Raw genomic sequence first — 18,779 nt, forward strand, 5'->3', positions numbered from 1 at the left:
ACACTAGTATATAAGCCAGGTATTTCTCCAGTGGCTTATTATACTTAGAACAGTTGATAAATCTATACAACCTCCAGTCAAAACATTTGTATGGAGTTACTTACCGTCTGATTTTTTACAGACAGAAAAGAGTTTTTCCATGCAAGAAGCTGTCTTCCAGGTGCCATCAGTGTCTAGGTAGACACATGCTAATGTCTGTTTTGGTTCTCCGCTGGACCACTTGCTGTAAACTAATCTCCATCTGTCAATCCATTGATACTTGCCATTCGTCTGGAAGCAAAATCTATGTGGCAATTTCAAAGTTTTTTACAGTGACATAGCTACTACACAGGATCCTCAAGAGGACTCTCATGTAACCAGTATGGAATCATATGCTTACTACTGCCCCCTTTGAGCTTGTAAATACTAACTGCATAAAATGTACAGTGTCATCCACAGAGCTGAGTGCCCTTGAAAAAGTATGTAACATTAATTTAGAGCATTTTTCAAGCATTGGGAAATGGAAGGGAAAAAAAGAAAGGAGGCATGAGAGAAGACATAAAACTAGGAGTCAGATAAGACATCGTGTTGGTATGACCACCCAAATGTCTGCATGGAAAATGGAAGTGTGGGTGGGAGTGTTCTTAAGCAGCGCTGTTGTACTTACCGTGACTGCAATTCATGGTGAAGAGTGTAGCATGTCAAAACACACCTACCCTCCAAATGTTCATCCTCTCCTGTCATACAACTGGTGTAGACATCCCACAAACAGAAAGAATTATTTCTCCATAATATTCTAACTTCTTAATAGGAGCAATTACACTCACAAATGGAAGGGTTTTTTTCCATAGTATTCTAACTTCTAATCAGAGCAATTACACCAATTGCATTTTCAAAAATAGTCATTGGTCAATATGTACCATATTATATAGCCTCCAGATTCCTTTAACTAATTTTTACCCTATTTCTATCCACAACTATATTTTGCTATTGCTACCATAAATAAAAACATTCTAGTAAAATATGAACATAAACACACACGTAAAAACCATTCCTTCTCAGGCCTCAGGTGTGTGACCTGAGATACCTTGGCACTGATCACTGAGGTACATAAATACATGGCAGGAGGGTAGGATGCATGTTGTTCCTGCAAGAGCTTTTAGATAACAATAAACTCAAAATGTAGGTGATTTTACAGTTTATGTTTGAGATACTTCAAATGACTGCAAACAACATACAGCATTGTTAAATACTGGTTTTCAGGAATATTTTCTTGTGCTAAAACTTGTAAGAGTTCTTAGGTCATTAAAATCTCCACTACACAAGTCTTATTTGAAGATTTCCAGTGCAAAGAGGAACTATACTGATCTAACATGCTGTTTTCAGCACTACACTGGCAGAAATTCCTATGGGTAACAAGATGAGAGCATAAAGTAAGATCAGCTCTGGTGCCATCTTAACTGCCTGTATGTAATGTACGTGTTCTTACCGTGTTGCTGTTAAGACCAATCCACAGAGGCTCTCCATATTCCTGTGCAAGTAAGAACAACAGTGCCTGGCTATAAGGGTCCAAAATGCTGGCAAGTTCTGAGGCATTGTTATTGCAGCTTTTCTGTGCTTCCTCCCAGTTCATTTTGAAACGGGTGACAGAATAGCTAATGCCACTAGAATGGTCAGAAGCAAAGTCCAGCACTGTTGCTGATGACTGAAAGAGTTCAGGATCTGTAGGAAGAAGGGGAAAAAAAGCACCCCAAGAGCAGTTTAATCTGGAAGTCACATATTTGAATTGAGCAACTGAATAGCATCTTCATTATTTACAAACCTAGTATAAAATTGCTAATGGAATGGAACACCTTCTTCTTAGCTGTTTATAAGTAAAAGATGACTTTAAAACAACAGTGAAGTTTCTGGATGAAAGAAATTTATTTTCAGCATCTGACTTTTGAATCTATAAATGCACAGTATCTTATGTTGTAAAGGCAGATTCACCCCATCAGTCAAAAATAACCTGACTTGCCTGTTTTCAAAATATTCTTTGCAGCTTAGCAGCTTTGTGACCATCAGGTTTATTTGGATAAGTGTAAAACATACTAGTTTTGTTATTCTGTAGATCCTTATAAGCGTATGAAATTAAAATTTCTGTAGATTTTAGCTATTAAAAAGAAAATAATTTTCATTTCCTAAATTCTGCTGTGGTTTTTATCATTCCCTTCTCCAAAACATTGCTAAGTAACACTGGGAGGCAGGATGGGCCCTTAGGTTTTACTGATACTTTACTTAAAAAAAACCACCAAAATGAAACAAAACAAAACCAAAGGAAAACAAACTCAGACTGGCATAAAGCATATTAAACAAGAAAAGTGATTTAATCGTTGTGTTATAAATATCAAGACTAACAATACAGAACTCACCACTATTCTTCTGGCATATAAACCCTCTCGAGTTATAACACTCCTCATTGTTCCATTTTCCCGTGTCATCAGCAGGTCCTCTCTTCAGAGAAACACAATCAAACTGTTGGAGAAACAAAAGATATGGGTACATTGATATAAGAAATTATGAAACAAAGTACTCCCTGAATAGTTTCACTCCTTTTTTTTTCCTTTGAATTCTGATGTTGTAGGGGGTGTGTTACAACTCTAGAAACACCTTTCTTTGATCCTTTTCTGTTCTTTCTGGCAGCCAGCTCCCCCTTTGTACACCCTTGCAAATCTTTGTAATCTTCAGCTCAACCTGCTTGTTTATTTGGTTCTTTTCAAGGAGACACACTTGAAAAGCACTATTATTTTTGAGAACTGTCTGTGACACTTTCTGTCCCAACTAACTAGCGACCATCTGATATGATTTTGAATAAGAATGAAATGGAGGTCATGCTTTGTATTTAATTTGCAATGCCATCTTTAAAAAGTGGTCATTCTTGACAAAATCACCTAAAGTACAGTCCTCAGCAGAGCTATTGTCATCTAGTTCTTAGTATTTCTTACAAAGCTGGAACATCAAGTTTATTACAAGCTGCAATCACCAACTAATCTGCCATGCCGAAATTTTCCATCCATTAAAAAGGATCCTCTGAAGGAGAGATCTGTTAACGTCTTGAAGGTGAAGGAGAAAAGTAGAATGTACCTTTACACACTTTTTTTTCTGCTTGCTATTTCCTAGGACTGTTATTAGAGCTACAGTGGAGCTATGTATTGTGCAATATCCTTATGTCTTCCAATATGCCTTGGCCAGGGGCTATGTGGGCAAGAGCAGCTTGAATTGACTCAGATGCAGATTAAGCTTGATGTCTAGAGCTATGATTTCGGGGTTCTATGAAGGTGTGGATATCAAAATGAAGGGGGGATGGGTAGTGAATGGAATGGCATAGTGTGAAGGGCAAGTTTTGAAAGCAAAATATAGAAATAAATGGAAGAAAGGCAATGTGGGTGTGCAAATCAGTCTATATTGGTATGATTATGTAGAATGCTATTTTATTTACAGCATTCTGTTTGATTTCAGTGCTAGCAGTGGAGAAGGTTTTATTGGTTTAGGGAATTGACATCTATTGGCCCTTAGCAATTCAATTACAATTTTAAATAGGGAAACTGTTAAAAAACGTTGAGCTCTTTCCTCTTGCATTCTCCCCTCCTTCCTTCCTAAACGTGAAAATGATTCTGTGTGTTAAAAAATGTAATGTTGCATTTATATTCTCTGAAAAATGAACAACAGATTACTATGAAAAAGAAAACTTTATTCAATATATCCAATCTTTATTAAATCTGTACATTGCTGCAATTTTGCTGAATACTTTGGCAAAATTACACTAATGCCATTTTATGCTCTTAGATAGCTAGAATACTCAAACATTGAAACTTTTTATCGCTAGTCCCATTGTAAAGATAGGTGAACAACTTGCGGAGAAGGCTGGGTAATGTCCGCAGTGAAGTGAGCTGTTTATTTGAAGTGCTATTGCTCCTCAGATTTAAACTTCGTGGTAAACAGTAAGTGATCTTTACCTGTTGCAGATGGTTGCCATCTTCTGGATGTAGACTGTCAAACAAAACAGGTTCTACAAGTTTTGGGGAATCTGGAGCCCAGTTTGTGTATGAGACAGCACTTCCATCAGCCCAAAGAAAGTTGAGTTCACTGAGTAGGTCATTCAAGCCAATCCAAGGATCATTTGAAACATCCTTCAAATGGTAAGTGAGAAAAGCTAGGAAAAAAGCCAATAGAAATGAAAATTAATGTGTCATGCCATCAGTCAAACCTAAACTCATAAACAAATACTTAACTATTTTGTTCATTAAAGTCTTGTAAAAAACATTTTAATTAGCATGTGATCAGAATTTTACCTGACTTCATTATTTCAAGGTTATGCCAAGCCTTTGCCCGTGAAAAGTCTCAGAGTGTATTTGGAACTACAACAAGATTGGAAGGAGGAAAGAGACAAAACACCTGTCTGACCACCATGATGTCTAATGAGTTCACTTATTTCAACATTCAGGATGAGTCGCTTGAGTGATGGGAATGTGCAGCTGTATACAGCTGCAAATGGAAGCTGGGGAACACAAGCAAAGTGAAAATGTGCTTTTCTCTGACATTCTACTGAATTAAGTTGCAGAATTTAGGCAGAGGTATAGTAGTATATCCCTTTCTGTTTCTGGGAGAAGCAGACCATGCATTCTGTTTCTTTCTCTGTGTCTAAAGCTACAAATGCCAGATCTGGATTTTTAATTTTATGTTAATTCATACCTATAAATAATGTAAGGCAGTTTGCATGGAACAGGAAGAAGCAATCCTTAGCATCACTAGCATGCCCTAAACAGATTGTTCCAGTTCTAAAAATATTTCATGCCATGGCCATATAACCAATGTTGAGTCGACATACTATAAAATATATACATTTACATACTGACTCTTTCCTTCTTTGTAGGAAATGTCCACTGTATACAGTGTAAAGACTGTCTATTACTTAAAGTGCTGTTGCACTGTACCTTGTACTTGTTCATTATGTATGCTTGCCAGGTTTCCTCCAAGTCTCATACAAGTTCTTCTTGCAGTAAACCAGTAATCATAGGAAGAGCCAAAAAATTTGTAACACTGGGGGGAAAAAAAGTGTAGACTGTTAGAGTAACAGTAAAAGGAATTTTATGTTTGAAATGTAAAACTGCCATTTTGCAATAATTAGGCAAGTGGTTAATTTTTTAATACAACTGTCAAAAGACAAAAAGCCTCTTGTATATCTTTAAGTACCTTCCTAAGGATTAATCTAATTGTGCTTAGACAAAAGTTACCATACCTGATTTTTAAATAACAGCCAATCTGCAGGACATCCTCCTGGAGGTGAAGGTACCTCTGAAGGAAGTGTTGCACTTATAAAACTTCTCTGCCTCTCACAGATATAGCCATTGGGGAAGCCACAACTGACATCATTCCACAAGCCTGAAATCAATTGAAGTATAGGTAATAAGACACTAAATAAGACTGAAAGTTGTGGGTAAGTGAACGGGCTTCTATGGTTGTAAGTTCAAAAGAAATTTGCCTGGGAATATGGGTTTACATGTGGCTCCACTCTGGTTCCCAACATCATTGCTTGCAGGGGGACTTTGATCCTGCTGTGACCAGGGGAGAAGTGGTCATAGGAGATGACTGATAGGACAACTCTGTGACCTCTGAGTAGAACTCACCCAAACAGCTTTGTTGCACTGAAAGATGCAAGTGTAAATAACACCTTATTGGTGAATGTGAAACTCACTTTATGTTCTATTCCTTTGCTAACTATTATCTAATTATTTATTAAAAAAATTGCAGGTGATTTGAATAGAACATATTTTTGTGCATTTGAAAAATCAGTGATTGAATTGTCCCTGCATTCCTCATTAAAATCAATATCTTATATTCCACTTTAATGGCTAATATTGCTCCTGAAGAAACCTCAGATAAAATAAGTATACTTTATTGTGCATATTTCTCCAAAGTGCTGGGAAAGAATGGGTGAACATTGACAAGACATGTTTAACAAACAGAGGAAGAGCAGTGCCCATATAATAACTTTAAAACAAACAGAGTTGTTTAACTCACCATCCTTTTTATTTAAGACCACACAATTTTCCTGAGCTTTTGCAAAGTTAGGCTCACCCTGTGCCCAAGCTGCATAGTGCACTGGGCTTCCATCCAACCAACTGAAAAACAGTAGTGGTTACTCAGAAAATGTTCATGGAACAGTTGAGAAAAATCTACCTTAACATGCTAAAAATATGTTTAAAAAATTACATCTGAGTCTGTCTGTAAGTGGAGATTCCATTAGGATCAAAAGACCTTAGATAATGAAATCCCTGCCTATCAAGTCAAATACCAAAATACCTTTATTTTTAAAAGTTATGTATTCATAGTGTACCTATTCCCTATAAAAATTCCATTTAAAACACTGTTAGTACAATGTAGTTGAATGAAGGGAGAGCACACATTTCAACATGCTTTTAACTCCATTGCAGTGGTTCCTTCAGAAGGAGCTCTGGAAGTACAACACTTCCACAACCACCTTTTATGAATCTTGATGTGTTATTTACCTACCTGAACTGTTGATCAGCATTCTGAATTAATCCTATGAGATACGAATCCAGTTTGCCGTTTTTTAGGATCTAAACACAAAAACATACTTTTTAGTCAGTGTTTTCTAATATTTATTAGTCATCTAAAAGGAAAAGTGTAAATTTTATGTTATGGAAGAAAAGAGATGAATACTCATTGTTTAAATGATCATGCAAAGTCATCTGAGATACCATACAGCACATATTTTTTGCTTTATTATTTTTATTGATGCTTTCCCAATTTTGGCTGCATTACTGGTATGACCAAAGCTTTCAAAGTTCTGTTCTCAATTTAAAAAGGAAATGTCATAGAAGACTTGAGGGAAAAAATTTACTATAAAATTTTTGGTGCTTTCCTGTACTTAAGCAGCTATGTAATTCTTGTGTCTCAAGCTGTCTGTCCTCTCCTCCTTTTATATCTTTTCTCACATAATAAAAGTAAGCTGTGAAATAGGCAGGAGTTTGTGTGGCTGCTTTGGTATTAGCAAACCAACAGGATTATGGCAGAGGTTTGAGGCACCATCCAGGCTTTTAAGCTGTTAGCATGCCCCTGCCGTGCTTTGGCCATGTTGTGGAAAACTAATTCATGAAGGTCCTAGTTCATCAGTCTAACCTGGACCAGGTTAAATCTTTCTTCTAAAAGTTGTTTTGGAGAGCTAATATGACCATCAAAGCTAGACTCTCAGTTGCCTCACATTTACATACAACACTGTATTCTGGAAGATGATATTCAGATGAGAGGTAACCACCCTGTCGAAGGGAGTTTTCTGAGTATACATCTAATCTGCCTGTTCATTGCTCCTTATATTTTGGTCACGAGTAGAACTCCATTCAGATTAGAATGTACAAGAATATACCAACCCTAGTAAATGGTAAACATTCTTTTGTATGTTTTTTGTTAAAGTGAAGATCCATTTTGTAGGATAAATATTTTTTCATAGAATATTTAAATCTATTCCTAATAAAATGTAGTAATATTATGCAAGAAGCACTGTACTTCACAAGCAGAGGGTATATAGGCTATATAATATATAAGATTGCCAACTTTCCTCTTACATATTTCCACAAAAATTTTCTTTCATTATTATTTCCAATAGTAGCAAGATCTCCATGATTGTTTCTGCAGAATGTTCTGGCTTTCTCCATAGAAATCTTTTCTGGGCTGAAAAAATATTGTTTGTCTCCTTTTATAATCCAGCCATCTTCTGTGACTTCATATGCTGCAACACAGAAGAGGAATGTCTGTATTCTTCATAGTTCTTATGCAAAGCTGCTGGTATTACATGATACCACCCTTTAGATAAGTGAAAATTAACAGAAGCTTACTGGCAGAAGGGCCCAGAGGTTCTGGTTTCAAGGGTGTCCCTGTAGTGAAATGGGGGGGAAAAAAATGAAGATGTAAAACATTTGCTAATCATTGAGCCAATATAAGTTTTCAATCAATGGAAATTATCTTAGTGTCTCATTTTTTCGTATCTTACATATTCAATGCATAATATATTTATATAATATATTTGGTGCAGAGAAAATAGTGGATATTCAGATATCCACTGAATAAAAGATGCATTACAGGCCTACATCTCTGTCTGGGTAGATTTTTGGTAAGTGCATCTTGTACATCCTGAATGTTGCTTGAATTAGATGACTGAAATTAGTCTAAAACAATATTTGTTTCTGAAAGAAAATTAAATAGTGAAAATACTTCAATGTTGGTATAATTTGAACAATTCTTTATGGACATTGCCTTGTATTTGAACAAGAAATTCCAATACTAAACAAAGTTTTGCTTCAAACTATTTTACATTTTAATACTATTTATTTGTTTGTGAAACTTTTTTTCTGTGTAGCTGCTTTGAGAAGATTCATACTTGACTTAAAGTCCACCAGCTTTTGAAAAATAAAACAAAGGAAAAATTTCCACTTCCATGGAGTATGATATTGGAGCAATGTTTCTTTAAACATGCAAGGCCAAGAGCTATAAAAATGTAAAGCTAATGTCACCTTTATAATCTCAAGACCAGACTGAATGAAACTTTAAACAACCTGGTCATAGGTAGAGGGTTGGAACTAGATGATCTTTAAGGTCCCTTACAACTCAAACCATTCTGTGATTCTATGTTTCTTCCCCCCCCCGAATTCATCATAATGTTTGTATTGCTGTGTAATTACATTAAATTAAGTGTGTGACACACGTGCTTGGGTGAAAAAGAAAGTTAAGTCAACTTTTAAAAATAATCTCTTGTGTGATCAGTGACAGTATTTAAAACAAAAACCCCAATATTTCTGTTCTGGAAGTAGGAAGCATTATGTCTGTTTCAGCATCTTTCAGCATGCCATTATGCACTGCTGACTAATGATGGTAATTTCATCAAGCTATAATTTCTCCCATTCATACACTAATAATAATTAGCAGTATACAGCTATGATTGACACTTATGCTAATGATTTTTAGTTATGATGATCATGCAGGTGAAAACTTACAAAGGAACTTACCAGGAAAAGTATCTTTACGACATCTCTTTGAGATAGAGGTCTATGACTATTACTTTTTAAGTATGAGAAGCAGAGACTGTGCCTTGGTTAGAATAAGATTGTTTTGAATAATTCACCAGCACAGAAATGATGTTATTTGGAAAAGTATCACTTGAAACATTAACCATTACTGCTTTTGTCAAGGAGCCCAGGGAGCCACCAAAGCAACACTGCTGTTAGTCTGGGAACTAAAATATGTAGCTAAACACCTAGTTATGATTTATTCCTCTCTATTTCACTGAATATTTTTCCCAACAGTAGTTTAATTTGGGAAAAAAACTACAGAAATATAAATGGAGAAGATATCACTACTTATATAAGAGGAAGATGTGAATCTGTCTACTGTCTTCAAGTATATGAATTTTTAAGCTTTCATTACCTTTTTTTTATTACAGCAAGCCTGTTACGGGAGTGTCTTTAAGTGTCATCTTACAAAAAGATTCTACAGTGCTGTAATCTTGTTTAAATTAGAGTAGGTGACTAATGTGTTGTTGTGTAGCATCCTAGAGACATTTGAGCAGAGGAGTGAAGTTTCATTTCACAAAGGATATGGAAATTTAAACTAGTGTTTCATTTTTTTCAAATTGTTATCTTCTCTTTCTCCCTCTTTGTCCCCTTATCCCCCCCAACTTGGATATCCCCTACAGGTAAAAGTTCCAAGAAACATGCAGTTTCATATCAGTCAGAACTTATGTTTTGACAAAAATCTGCTTTTGTGCAGAGCAGTGGATTTTACAAGGTAAGCTCTTCTTTCAACTTATTTTCTATGTTTACATAATTACATAAAGAAGTATAATTTCAGTAAAGTATATCATGGATTTTTTTCAAAATAAAACAAAAAATTTTATCACTAACAGATTAAATGTTGTATTCTGAAAGTATTTATATATCTTGATCTATTTTTCTGTATGCAAAATTCCTGTGAAATCAACAAATTTTTTTACCAGTATGAAATATGCAGAGCTTCCTGTTTTAATTCAGCTTAAATTTCTTCCTAAAGTGAATTTAGGGTAAAAAGTAACCTACCTTTCTTTATTTCACAAATCCAGTTATGACTGTATTCACAGTGCTCCATAATCCATGAAGGGTCTTCTGTGATCGCTCCACAATATTCAAATGCAGTATTGTAAAAATACTTATTTGCTTTATAATTCACCTACAGAGGTGAATAAACACAGCTTTAGTTTTTATTCTTATCATGCAGGAGAAAAAAGTTGTACTCTGTAAGGAATGAGAAGTGGTGCCAAAGTTTCAAACCACTTCTTTCTTTCCTCTTCTGTCTGTGCAGCCAATGTGGGCTATTAAAGCAATTACAGACACTACACAAAAGAAAAGAAATGCTCTGAGTTTATGCAGCATTTAACAGACTGTAGTAGCCTCATGAAAACTGGAATCAAATGAGATTATAAATAAAAAGCAGGGGAAAGGAACATGGCAATATATCACCAGTGACTAATAAAAGTTAGGAGAGACCTTTCTCATGTATTTGTGACTTGGATAATCATCTCCGTAGCCAAATGTAGTCCTCTATTGTAATCATCAGTGTTGTGATCAGGGTTCATTGGCCTTTTCTTGTTTGTTTGTGGTTTTTTTCCCAATCCAGTGTGAAGAATAATGATTTAGAGTTACCCAGTTGCAAGGTAGACAATTTTTGAAACTCTTATGCAACTTAAGTACACTGGTCATGGAAACAGCTCCAGCAGCAAAAAAGTCAGAACAGAAAGAAACTAGCGAAGTGAAACACTCACCGGTGATCCGTCACTCCAGGAAAGCCCACCGTCAGGATCCAAACACTGCAAACCTATCCAGAAAGGCTGAGATGATGGCAATTTTTTTCTAGAGTGTGAAATTATGATGATGAAAAACAGATAGATTTTCAACTAATTATTTCAGGAGCAAAACAAGAATGATACAATTTATTACTATATAATGTGTTGTTACACCAAATTATCAGTTATTAGGGAGCTCGTTTGCTTACTTTATTAAGTTTTCTATCACTGTTTGCTCTTTTTCACTACTAATGGCAGCCAGGTCTCCTCCTATTTCTCTGCAGAAATCTCGGGCTTCAAACCATGTTTTTTTTTGGTTTCCTTCTCTCACAAAATCCTGTAGATGCAGGTAGAACACCGTATTTACAGTGTGTTAAACATATGCCTTGTATAAGCAAAACAGGAAAACTTTCCATTACAATTATCATGTATAATATGGATTAAAAAGTATGCTAATTGGATAACCTTACATATTGATAGAGTGAAAACTGCAGTGATATTTGAACAGTTGTGTAAAAGCTTATTACATTTGTGCTATAACGTGCCCTTCTGTGAGGTTTAGATTCCCTATCTATTTGGTGCTCTTCTGTTTAATGAGTAGGATTGTTGCAAAAACCAGTACTTACTCTGAAGCATGCATTAGTGCTATTGCTTGTATCCCAACCCAAGGGACATTTGGAATCAGGAACGGTTTCAGGAATAAGCGGAACAGTGACTTTTTCAGCTAATTTTTTGCAGAGAAATTTTGCCTTTACTTCACAGTTCTGAACATCCCATAGTCCAGCTGCATTTCCAGTCCTTAGGGCAACACAACCAGCTTCACTCCCTTTGTGAGATATAAAAAAAAAAAAAGAAATGTGTTTTCCAGTGGTTCCCTTGACATTTTTGCAACTCATGTGATTAATTCACAAAAGATTATTTGAAATATTAAGTGTAGTGTCCACTTAGAAGAAGAGCTTTGTAAAAAGAGGAAACCAGCAAGTCAAGTCATTCATCATCTGCCCTCCCCTTTGACTGCATGAACAGCCCCTTGCCTCCCTCTTTCCTATGCCACTCATGGCAAGGATTTGGCATCCTGTCACCAAGGATGGAAGGGATTTCACACTTTCTTCTCAGTTTGATTTTGCTCTTGTAAACAACGAGGAGTCAGAAAAGAAATATTTTCATGGCAACATAGAAAAATCATACAATAATTTAGGTTGGAAAAGATCTTTAAGATCATTAACCTAGCACTGTCAGTCCCACCACTAAACCATGTCCCTCAGTGTCACATCTACACATCTTGTAAATACCTCCAGGGATGGTGACTCAGCCACTTCCCTGGGCAGCCTATTACAAGGCCTGACCACCCTTTCAGTGAAGAAATCTTTCCTAATATCCAATCTAAAAGTCTTCTGGCACAACTTGAGGCTATTTCCTCTTGCCCTGTTTCTTGTTACTTGGGAGAAGGGACCAGCCTCCACGTGGCTACAACCTCTTTTCAGGTAGTTGTAGAGAGTGATGAGGTCCCCCCTGAGTGTTCTTTTCTTCAGGCTAAACAACCCTAGCTCCCTCAGACACTCCTCATCAGACTTGTGCTCCAAACCCTTCACCAGCTTCATTGCCCTTCTCTGGACACATTCCAGCAGCCCAATGTTTTTCTGGTAGTGAGGGGCCCAAAACTGAACTCAGAATTTGAGCTGCAGCCTCACTAGTGCCAAGTACATGTATCAAAGACACTTCAGTTTCAAAGGCAGAATGTTTGTGTGGGTCATCATGGATGTGGTTTATCAAAGTTGGAAAACAGTTTAGAAGTAGAACACAGGAAGTTCCTCAGTAGTATAAATTTAGTCCAATGGTAGAGTACCAGGCATTGCTGCGTTCCAGTTTGTGTACAGAACACCTTCACCAGTCACCCACTTGAAACTCCCTTGCTCTTCTTTGTCTGAGAGACCAATCCAAAAATACTTCTCAGAGCTCAGACCAGTGAGGCTGGTTAGGTAGGCTTGCTCATATCTGAAATGACAGGAGTCACATGGCATTAAGCCTAGCTTTCCCTTAGTTTTCCGTTCCTCAGCATCCCAAAATTCACAAGACTAGAGTGAATGGAGTCTCCATTAGCCTTTCTCTTACATGGAAATTTGTTGTTTAACTGGGTTTCAGATGTTAGTTTCAATAGCAAGTGAAGCTGTGCTATACTGAAAAACTGCTGTTTACAGAGCAGAAGTTGCTTTTGTCTGTCCTTTCAGAGTAAAGTACTGTAAAACATCAATGTGTAAATTATTTTTAGTTAGAAAAACCATGCTGTGCTTATTAATTATTTTTATTTCAGAAAAAGGATATTCTGTGGTTATCTGGGTTTTTTTTCCCAAAAAGTTCTCAACTATTTTTTAAAATTCCAATATTGTTGCACCAGATATACAGTTTTTAAGCTTTTTTTCATACCTGTCTCCTATACTTGTTAAATAACCATTGCTCCTTTCACAGGTTTTCTTTGCTTCTGAAAATGTTACAGAGGTATGTCCGACTAGGTAGCAGTAAAAACCACGTCTTTTCCAGCCCTGTCAAGAACATGTGAAATGTAGTTGCAGTAAAAAAAGGTATATGTTATAGTACCTGAACTTCAGTGAATACTCTTAAATCAACATATTTTTAATATAACCTAATGTGTTAATGTATTCATTTGAATTCCAGTGAACTAATGGAAATTAAACTTAGCAAACATTAAGTGCAGAAAGAAGACATTTCATGCGTATAAATCTCACTTTTTGGCAACTAATAATGGATACATTTTTACTGCTAAAAAAGTCAGAGGGACTTAGGACTCTCCTAAGAACGGAGAGTGCATTCAGAATCAGGTGAATAAAATATTTCCTTGCTCAGAATCGAAAAGAGTAGTCTGTGTTATAGTAGAGATGCTGACTCAAGTTTCCTAATGTTTCAAGGCTAAAGGTACAATAACTAGACTAATCAATTGCTTTAATTCATCAACTCACCTAAAAGTCTGACTAAAGAGGTAACATGAATACAACTGAAAAGCAAAATCCTCAAAATTACAGGTGAATCCTAAGTCATTTTCCCTTTTATGGCAGCTATAGATTGCTTGCTGCACCAAAGAAAGGTAAATAAAATCTGTGTTCAGTATTTGGCTGCTGCCTACTTCCATTGAGCACAATGAGTCTCAACTCTACTCCTCATATGGGCCTTGTGGGAAAGGTTACTAAATATAGAATAGTAGTAAATAGAAAAGTAAAAAGAGGGAAAAGAGAAGGAAAAAAACCTGAGTAAGATACAATAATCTGTTCAAAACAAATTCACTCAAAAGTGATTTTATTGTTTTGATTTGTCTTGAATAGTGAGATTTGTCATCGTCTTGCATCATGTCACGTAGTCCAGAAATTGTTAGCAGTCCCTACTACAGCTTCAATAACCACAGTTGGTTATAGAACAATATAAAAAATATGCAGAAAACCGCAGTAATGGCTTTAGCCCCTTTCACAGAGAGTTCTGAGATAATAGGCCTGACTCATATTCTCTAAAAAAAAATTCAAAATAACTTTATTTTAAATAAGGGATTGTAGTGAAAATTATCACCCTGAATTTTTTGTAGAATCACACTTGTTAGGGAAGACAGAAAAAATAGTTTCAGTGTCAAGTGGAGTTTACGAAAACAATGGATTTTTGCTAACCAGATTCTTGGATATGCTTTCTTCTTACCTTCAGGCAGGCAGGATCAGTCTTTGCTGTTTCAGAAACTCCTTGCAGTGGGCCCCTTCTGCAGATGTAACCTAACTTTCTGTCACAGGCATTGTCTGCCCAGTATCCATCCTAGTTGCAATTTGGGAAGAGGTGAAAAACAGTGAGGCAGAACCTGTTTCCTTTAGAAACATTATTATTTCTTTTAAATATTGTTTCAATGGGACAATGAAGATCTGTACTTTTTAGTGAATTCTGAAGAGGTGAATTCTGAAGAGGTGAATTAATGAAGAGGTTAATGTTATTCTAAGTGGCACTGGCAGGCTGTTAAAGTTTGCTTGGTATATATCATCAGATATGAATGTTCATCTAGTTATATATAATTTCATTTTAAATTTCATTTAGGACAATCATATGTCTGAATGAAGATACCACTCTCTGATTTGTTGCTAAGTTGAATTAAAAGAACCCCCTAGAAATATAACCAAAACTCAAATAGTACAGTGCTACACAAATGAGGAATGATTCACCTTTCCTGCCATAATGACGCAATTTTCTTGCCCATTGACTTCATGGGTTGGTTCTCCAGGCAACCATTTGGTATATGTAACAGGAGTCCCATCACTCCACTCAAAGTACATTTGAGTTTTGAGGTCATTCAGGCCAATCCACAGCTCATCCACAGCTTCTAGAACGGAGATTCATCTGTGTTATTACCCAAGTTGAAACAATCCATTGGAGCAAGATTTTGTGGAAATGAGCTGAAATTGCAATGTTACAATGCAAATTCTTCTATATTGAAAGACAGAGGAGTTTATTTTAAATCCTAATTCACATTCTTCTTTCAAGAAGTTAAAAATGAGATACCAGTGGGAAATAAGATTCCTCGGCTTTATCAGTAAAGTCCATTACTGTATCTACAGCTACAAGGTGTCTGAGGCAGATAATCAGTCCAAATGCTGCAGTAACTAGAGCTGTTATTTCCTTCAAGTGATTTCATGCAGTGAAAAACAAATGAAAATCAAATTGAAAAGAATGAAAACAAAAATGAAGAAAGCATAATGATTGCTCTTGTGGTTTGTTGGTGTTTGAGGTTTTTCTAACCCATGTATCTGTGGCCTTCCCTATAAATGTTTGTAATAAACAAGTAAGAATTATTTTATTTAAACCCTGTAAGATTTCTAATAATACAGTTCTGCATTTGTACCAAACACTGCCCTGTAGAAACACTCACGGTAGCCAAGCTGAGACAGTATGAAGCCATGCTCCTCAGGGTTGTGGATACTGGCCAGATTGCCATTACTCTCATTGCAGGAAATTAGGGCTTCTCTCCATTCTTTGGGGTCTCTGTGAACCATGAAACAGTGACCTCCATAGGGTAACCATCCTTCTGGGCATTTAACAGGCTCTGCATTCCCTCAAAATCAATAGATATTTCAAATTTTTAAAGTGCAAACGGAAGTCTAGAGTAACTGCAATTACACTGAAAATTAGTTAATTAACTAGTTAGAATTAAAGTTATTACAAATAAGCAGTACTTCTAATCATTCCTCACACATATATTTTAGTCTGTGTGATTTTGCTCACTGTACTTTTACAAAAAACCTACCATGTTTTAACAAAAGAGGAAAATACTGGAGCCAGTGGTTACTGGGCTTCACTACTGTGAAGTATTCACTGTTGGACAGAGGAATATTTTGGAATTTCGTATATAGTGTTTCCACACAATATATCCTACCCAGTTATGTTCTGCATATTTCATAAAGGCATTATTACTGTAGCACAAGTAATTCTCTGCACACGTGGCTTCCCATACTGAGTCTCATTAAATAAATCAAAGAGAAATGTACTAGAAAAGTGTTCTGAAGGAACTTGCTCTTTTTTGCCATCTTTCTAGGTTGCAGGCAATGTAGCACTACATCTGATGAGAAACTTGTTTAAACATGTCTTAAAATGGGTCTTTGTGGTCCCTTTGCAAACACGTGTTTCTTCTTCCCAACACCCCCCCACAGCAACTGTTATCTCCCATGCAGGAATGTCCTGGGAAAGGTGTCCTGAGGTGTCCCATTGGTCCTTTGTTTAACCCCTTCCTATTGGCTGTTGACCCTTTACCTGATGGTTTCTTTTGTGTGACCCTGAACTTGTGATTGGTTCCCCTTTGACCCTCCTAAAAGCTTTATAAACCCCTTCCCAACAATAAACTCTCTCTTGCCCCCTCTCCACGCCCGGTGTGCTGTCTCTGTGCCTGCCATGGAGCCACGTGGGTGCTGGGGGGAGGGGAGGGCACCTCTCCCCTCCAGGCTCGGGGCCTGAAAAACCCTGTCGCTGGAGTCCCCCTTCCCCGTCCACCAAGACGTCGGAAATGGTTCTTCAGACGGAGAAGGAACTAGAGCTGGGCTCCCCCACGTCGAGGATGGGGAAAGGGAAACCCAGAAGGCAACACCACCAAGATGTTGCTTTGAGCCTACCAGTGCCACTTTGCCAAGCCTTCAGTGATAAACTTCAGTGTTTTCATTAGAATGCACTGCAGGAAGGATGAGGCATCTCTAACTGTATTTTCATGTCCATGCAGACCATGACACTTTGATGATAGTGTACGGCTTATCCCAGTAAAAATGCTTCTGTGGTTACTGGGTACCAGGAACATTTTCATTTTTTAAATATATTTGGCTAAAGAAATTACAGTATGCTTTTTTCTGTACCCCTCATCATAGCAGAAGAACAAATTACAATGCCTACTTTTTAAAAAAATTTCAAATAGCCATTAAATATAATTTTAGTGACACAAATTCTGTCTTTATCAAAATGGTTTTTTTATTTACTTGACATACCTGATGAAAGAATGAAAGGATCCATTGCAGAGTTTTCCTTTTTACAGATATAGCCAAGTTTCAGATCACATGGCTTGTTTTCCCATTTAGCATCTCTTCTGGGATTTAGTACTGCACAGAGTTTCTCAGACTCAGGCTCAGGGCTTCCTTCATGGAATAAAAGCCAAATTATTTTTATGTAGCACAGGTTTTATGTCAGCGGCTAAAAGAACAACTTACATCCAGCCTTCTAATGTGTCAATTGTAGGGTCGTGACTTCACTGCTACAATTATTTTTCTACCAGAGATAAGAAAATGTAATTTAGAAGTACCCATCAAAACATTTCTTTATATGCTTATTTCATAATTCACACTTTCTGCCACATTTGATGGCAGCGTAACGGTCTCAAAAATAAGACAGTCCTGTAAGTTTTGTGAAAATTGCTGGGTTGCTCAGAAAAGAGACTGTACTATGCACTGGTGGAAAAGCTGCATTAAATGGCCCTTTGTAAAGGTCATTTCTGCATGCCCCTTTGGCAACTTGGATGCAGATTTGTGCCTTGCTGCAAGCAGAGCCTCCTCACAATTGCTGAGTGTCTCTCCTCTGCCTGCCTCTTCAATGAACCCTCCAGGAGTTTCTCCAGGACCACGATCCCTATCTGGGGAATGGTCAGTGTTTTCCTCTTCTCAGAGAGGTCCACAGTGTGATGAATTACTTTTTTTATTCCCCCTCCCCCGAAAGTTACAACTTAAAACAACTTTGCAGTTAACTGGAAATGTGTATATGAACTCATGATCACAGTCATCATGTGGGGATACAGGAGCTCTGGGTGGGCGGGCTGCTTGACCTGAGAGCCAACTCCTCTTCTCTGCAAGGCTTAAGGAATTTGACCAGCTCAGCAGAAGGTACAAAATCCTGTACCAGACTCAGCAGCTCTGGGCTTTTCCTTCATCCTTTGTGCCAGATAAAAGCAGGTGACATCTCTGAGGCTTAGAAAGGCCGAAAGATGGGCTATGCTTGGATTTATTCAGCATTTGCTGCAATTGATTGTTGCCATGGCAATCATTAAGAGGCCTTCAAAGATAAACTGACAGTGGTGTGAACTCTATTTACAGGCTCTCTTGAATGCTGAAGAGGATAGAAGAGTAGAAAAGCATAAGAGGAAGACTTTCCAAGAGTGATGCTCACTGACAGCTGAGTCCTTGCAGGTTGCAGGATCTGATAACCCTTGTGACAGTTGTAAAGACACAGAGGATTTAATGACTTGGAGGCATTCCCAGTTTGCTACAGCTCATCTAGTGCTTTTTACTTTATCTGCTTCTGGTAGGAGATGAGACTATTTAGCTCTTCTTGAAATTCCATAAGGTACATTTAGTGAAGGAAAGCATAATTCTCAGATTTTCCATCTCACATCTCCCATACCTTTTGGCTCCATTTCCTCATG

At 37.1% G+C, this 18,779-nt stretch overlaps 1 protein-coding gene across 1 annotated transcript in view; it reads right to left on the reverse strand.

Moving 5' to 3' along the window:
- Positions 1-18,779, reverse strand: part of LOC113987639 (macrophage mannose receptor 1-like) — a 32,088-nt gene that overhangs the window by 6,285 nt on the left and 7,024 nt on the right. The window contains exons 6-25 of the mRNA XM_027720579.2: positions 17,356-17,502; positions 15,759-15,941; positions 15,055-15,212; positions 14,546-14,656; positions 13,274-13,389; positions 12,696-12,844; positions 11,476-11,675; positions 11,059-11,186; positions 10,829-10,916; positions 10,107-10,236; positions 7,875-7,913; positions 7,605-7,768; positions 6,532-6,599; positions 6,040-6,140; positions 5,258-5,400; positions 4,953-5,058; positions 3,975-4,171; positions 2,391-2,493; positions 1,469-1,701; positions 105-270 (exon numbers count right to left, since the gene is read on the reverse strand). Of these exons, the coding sequence (XP_027576380.1) occupies positions 105-270; positions 1,469-1,701; positions 2,391-2,493; positions 3,975-4,171; positions 4,953-5,058; positions 5,258-5,400; positions 6,040-6,140; positions 6,532-6,599; positions 7,605-7,768; positions 7,875-7,913; positions 10,107-10,236; positions 10,829-10,916; positions 11,059-11,186; positions 11,476-11,675; positions 12,696-12,844; positions 13,274-13,389; positions 14,546-14,656; positions 15,055-15,212; positions 15,759-15,941; positions 17,356-17,502 (2,730 nt within the window). The remainder of the gene's footprint in view (positions 1-104; positions 271-1,468; positions 1,702-2,390; positions 2,494-3,974; positions 4,172-4,952; positions 5,059-5,257; positions 5,401-6,039; positions 6,141-6,531; positions 6,600-7,604; positions 7,769-7,874; positions 7,914-10,106; positions 10,237-10,828; positions 10,917-11,058; positions 11,187-11,475; positions 11,676-12,695; positions 12,845-13,273; positions 13,390-14,545; positions 14,657-15,054; positions 15,213-15,758; positions 15,942-17,355; positions 17,503-18,779) is intronic.

This window comes from Pipra filicauda, unplaced genomic scaffold (assembly GCF_003945595.2).
Source record: "Pipra filicauda isolate LSUMZ 115617 unplaced genomic scaffold, ASM394559v2 scaffold65_size3143899_pilon, whole genome shotgun sequence".
NCBI lineage: Eukaryota > Metazoa > Chordata > Aves > Passeriformes > Pipridae > Pipra > Pipra filicauda.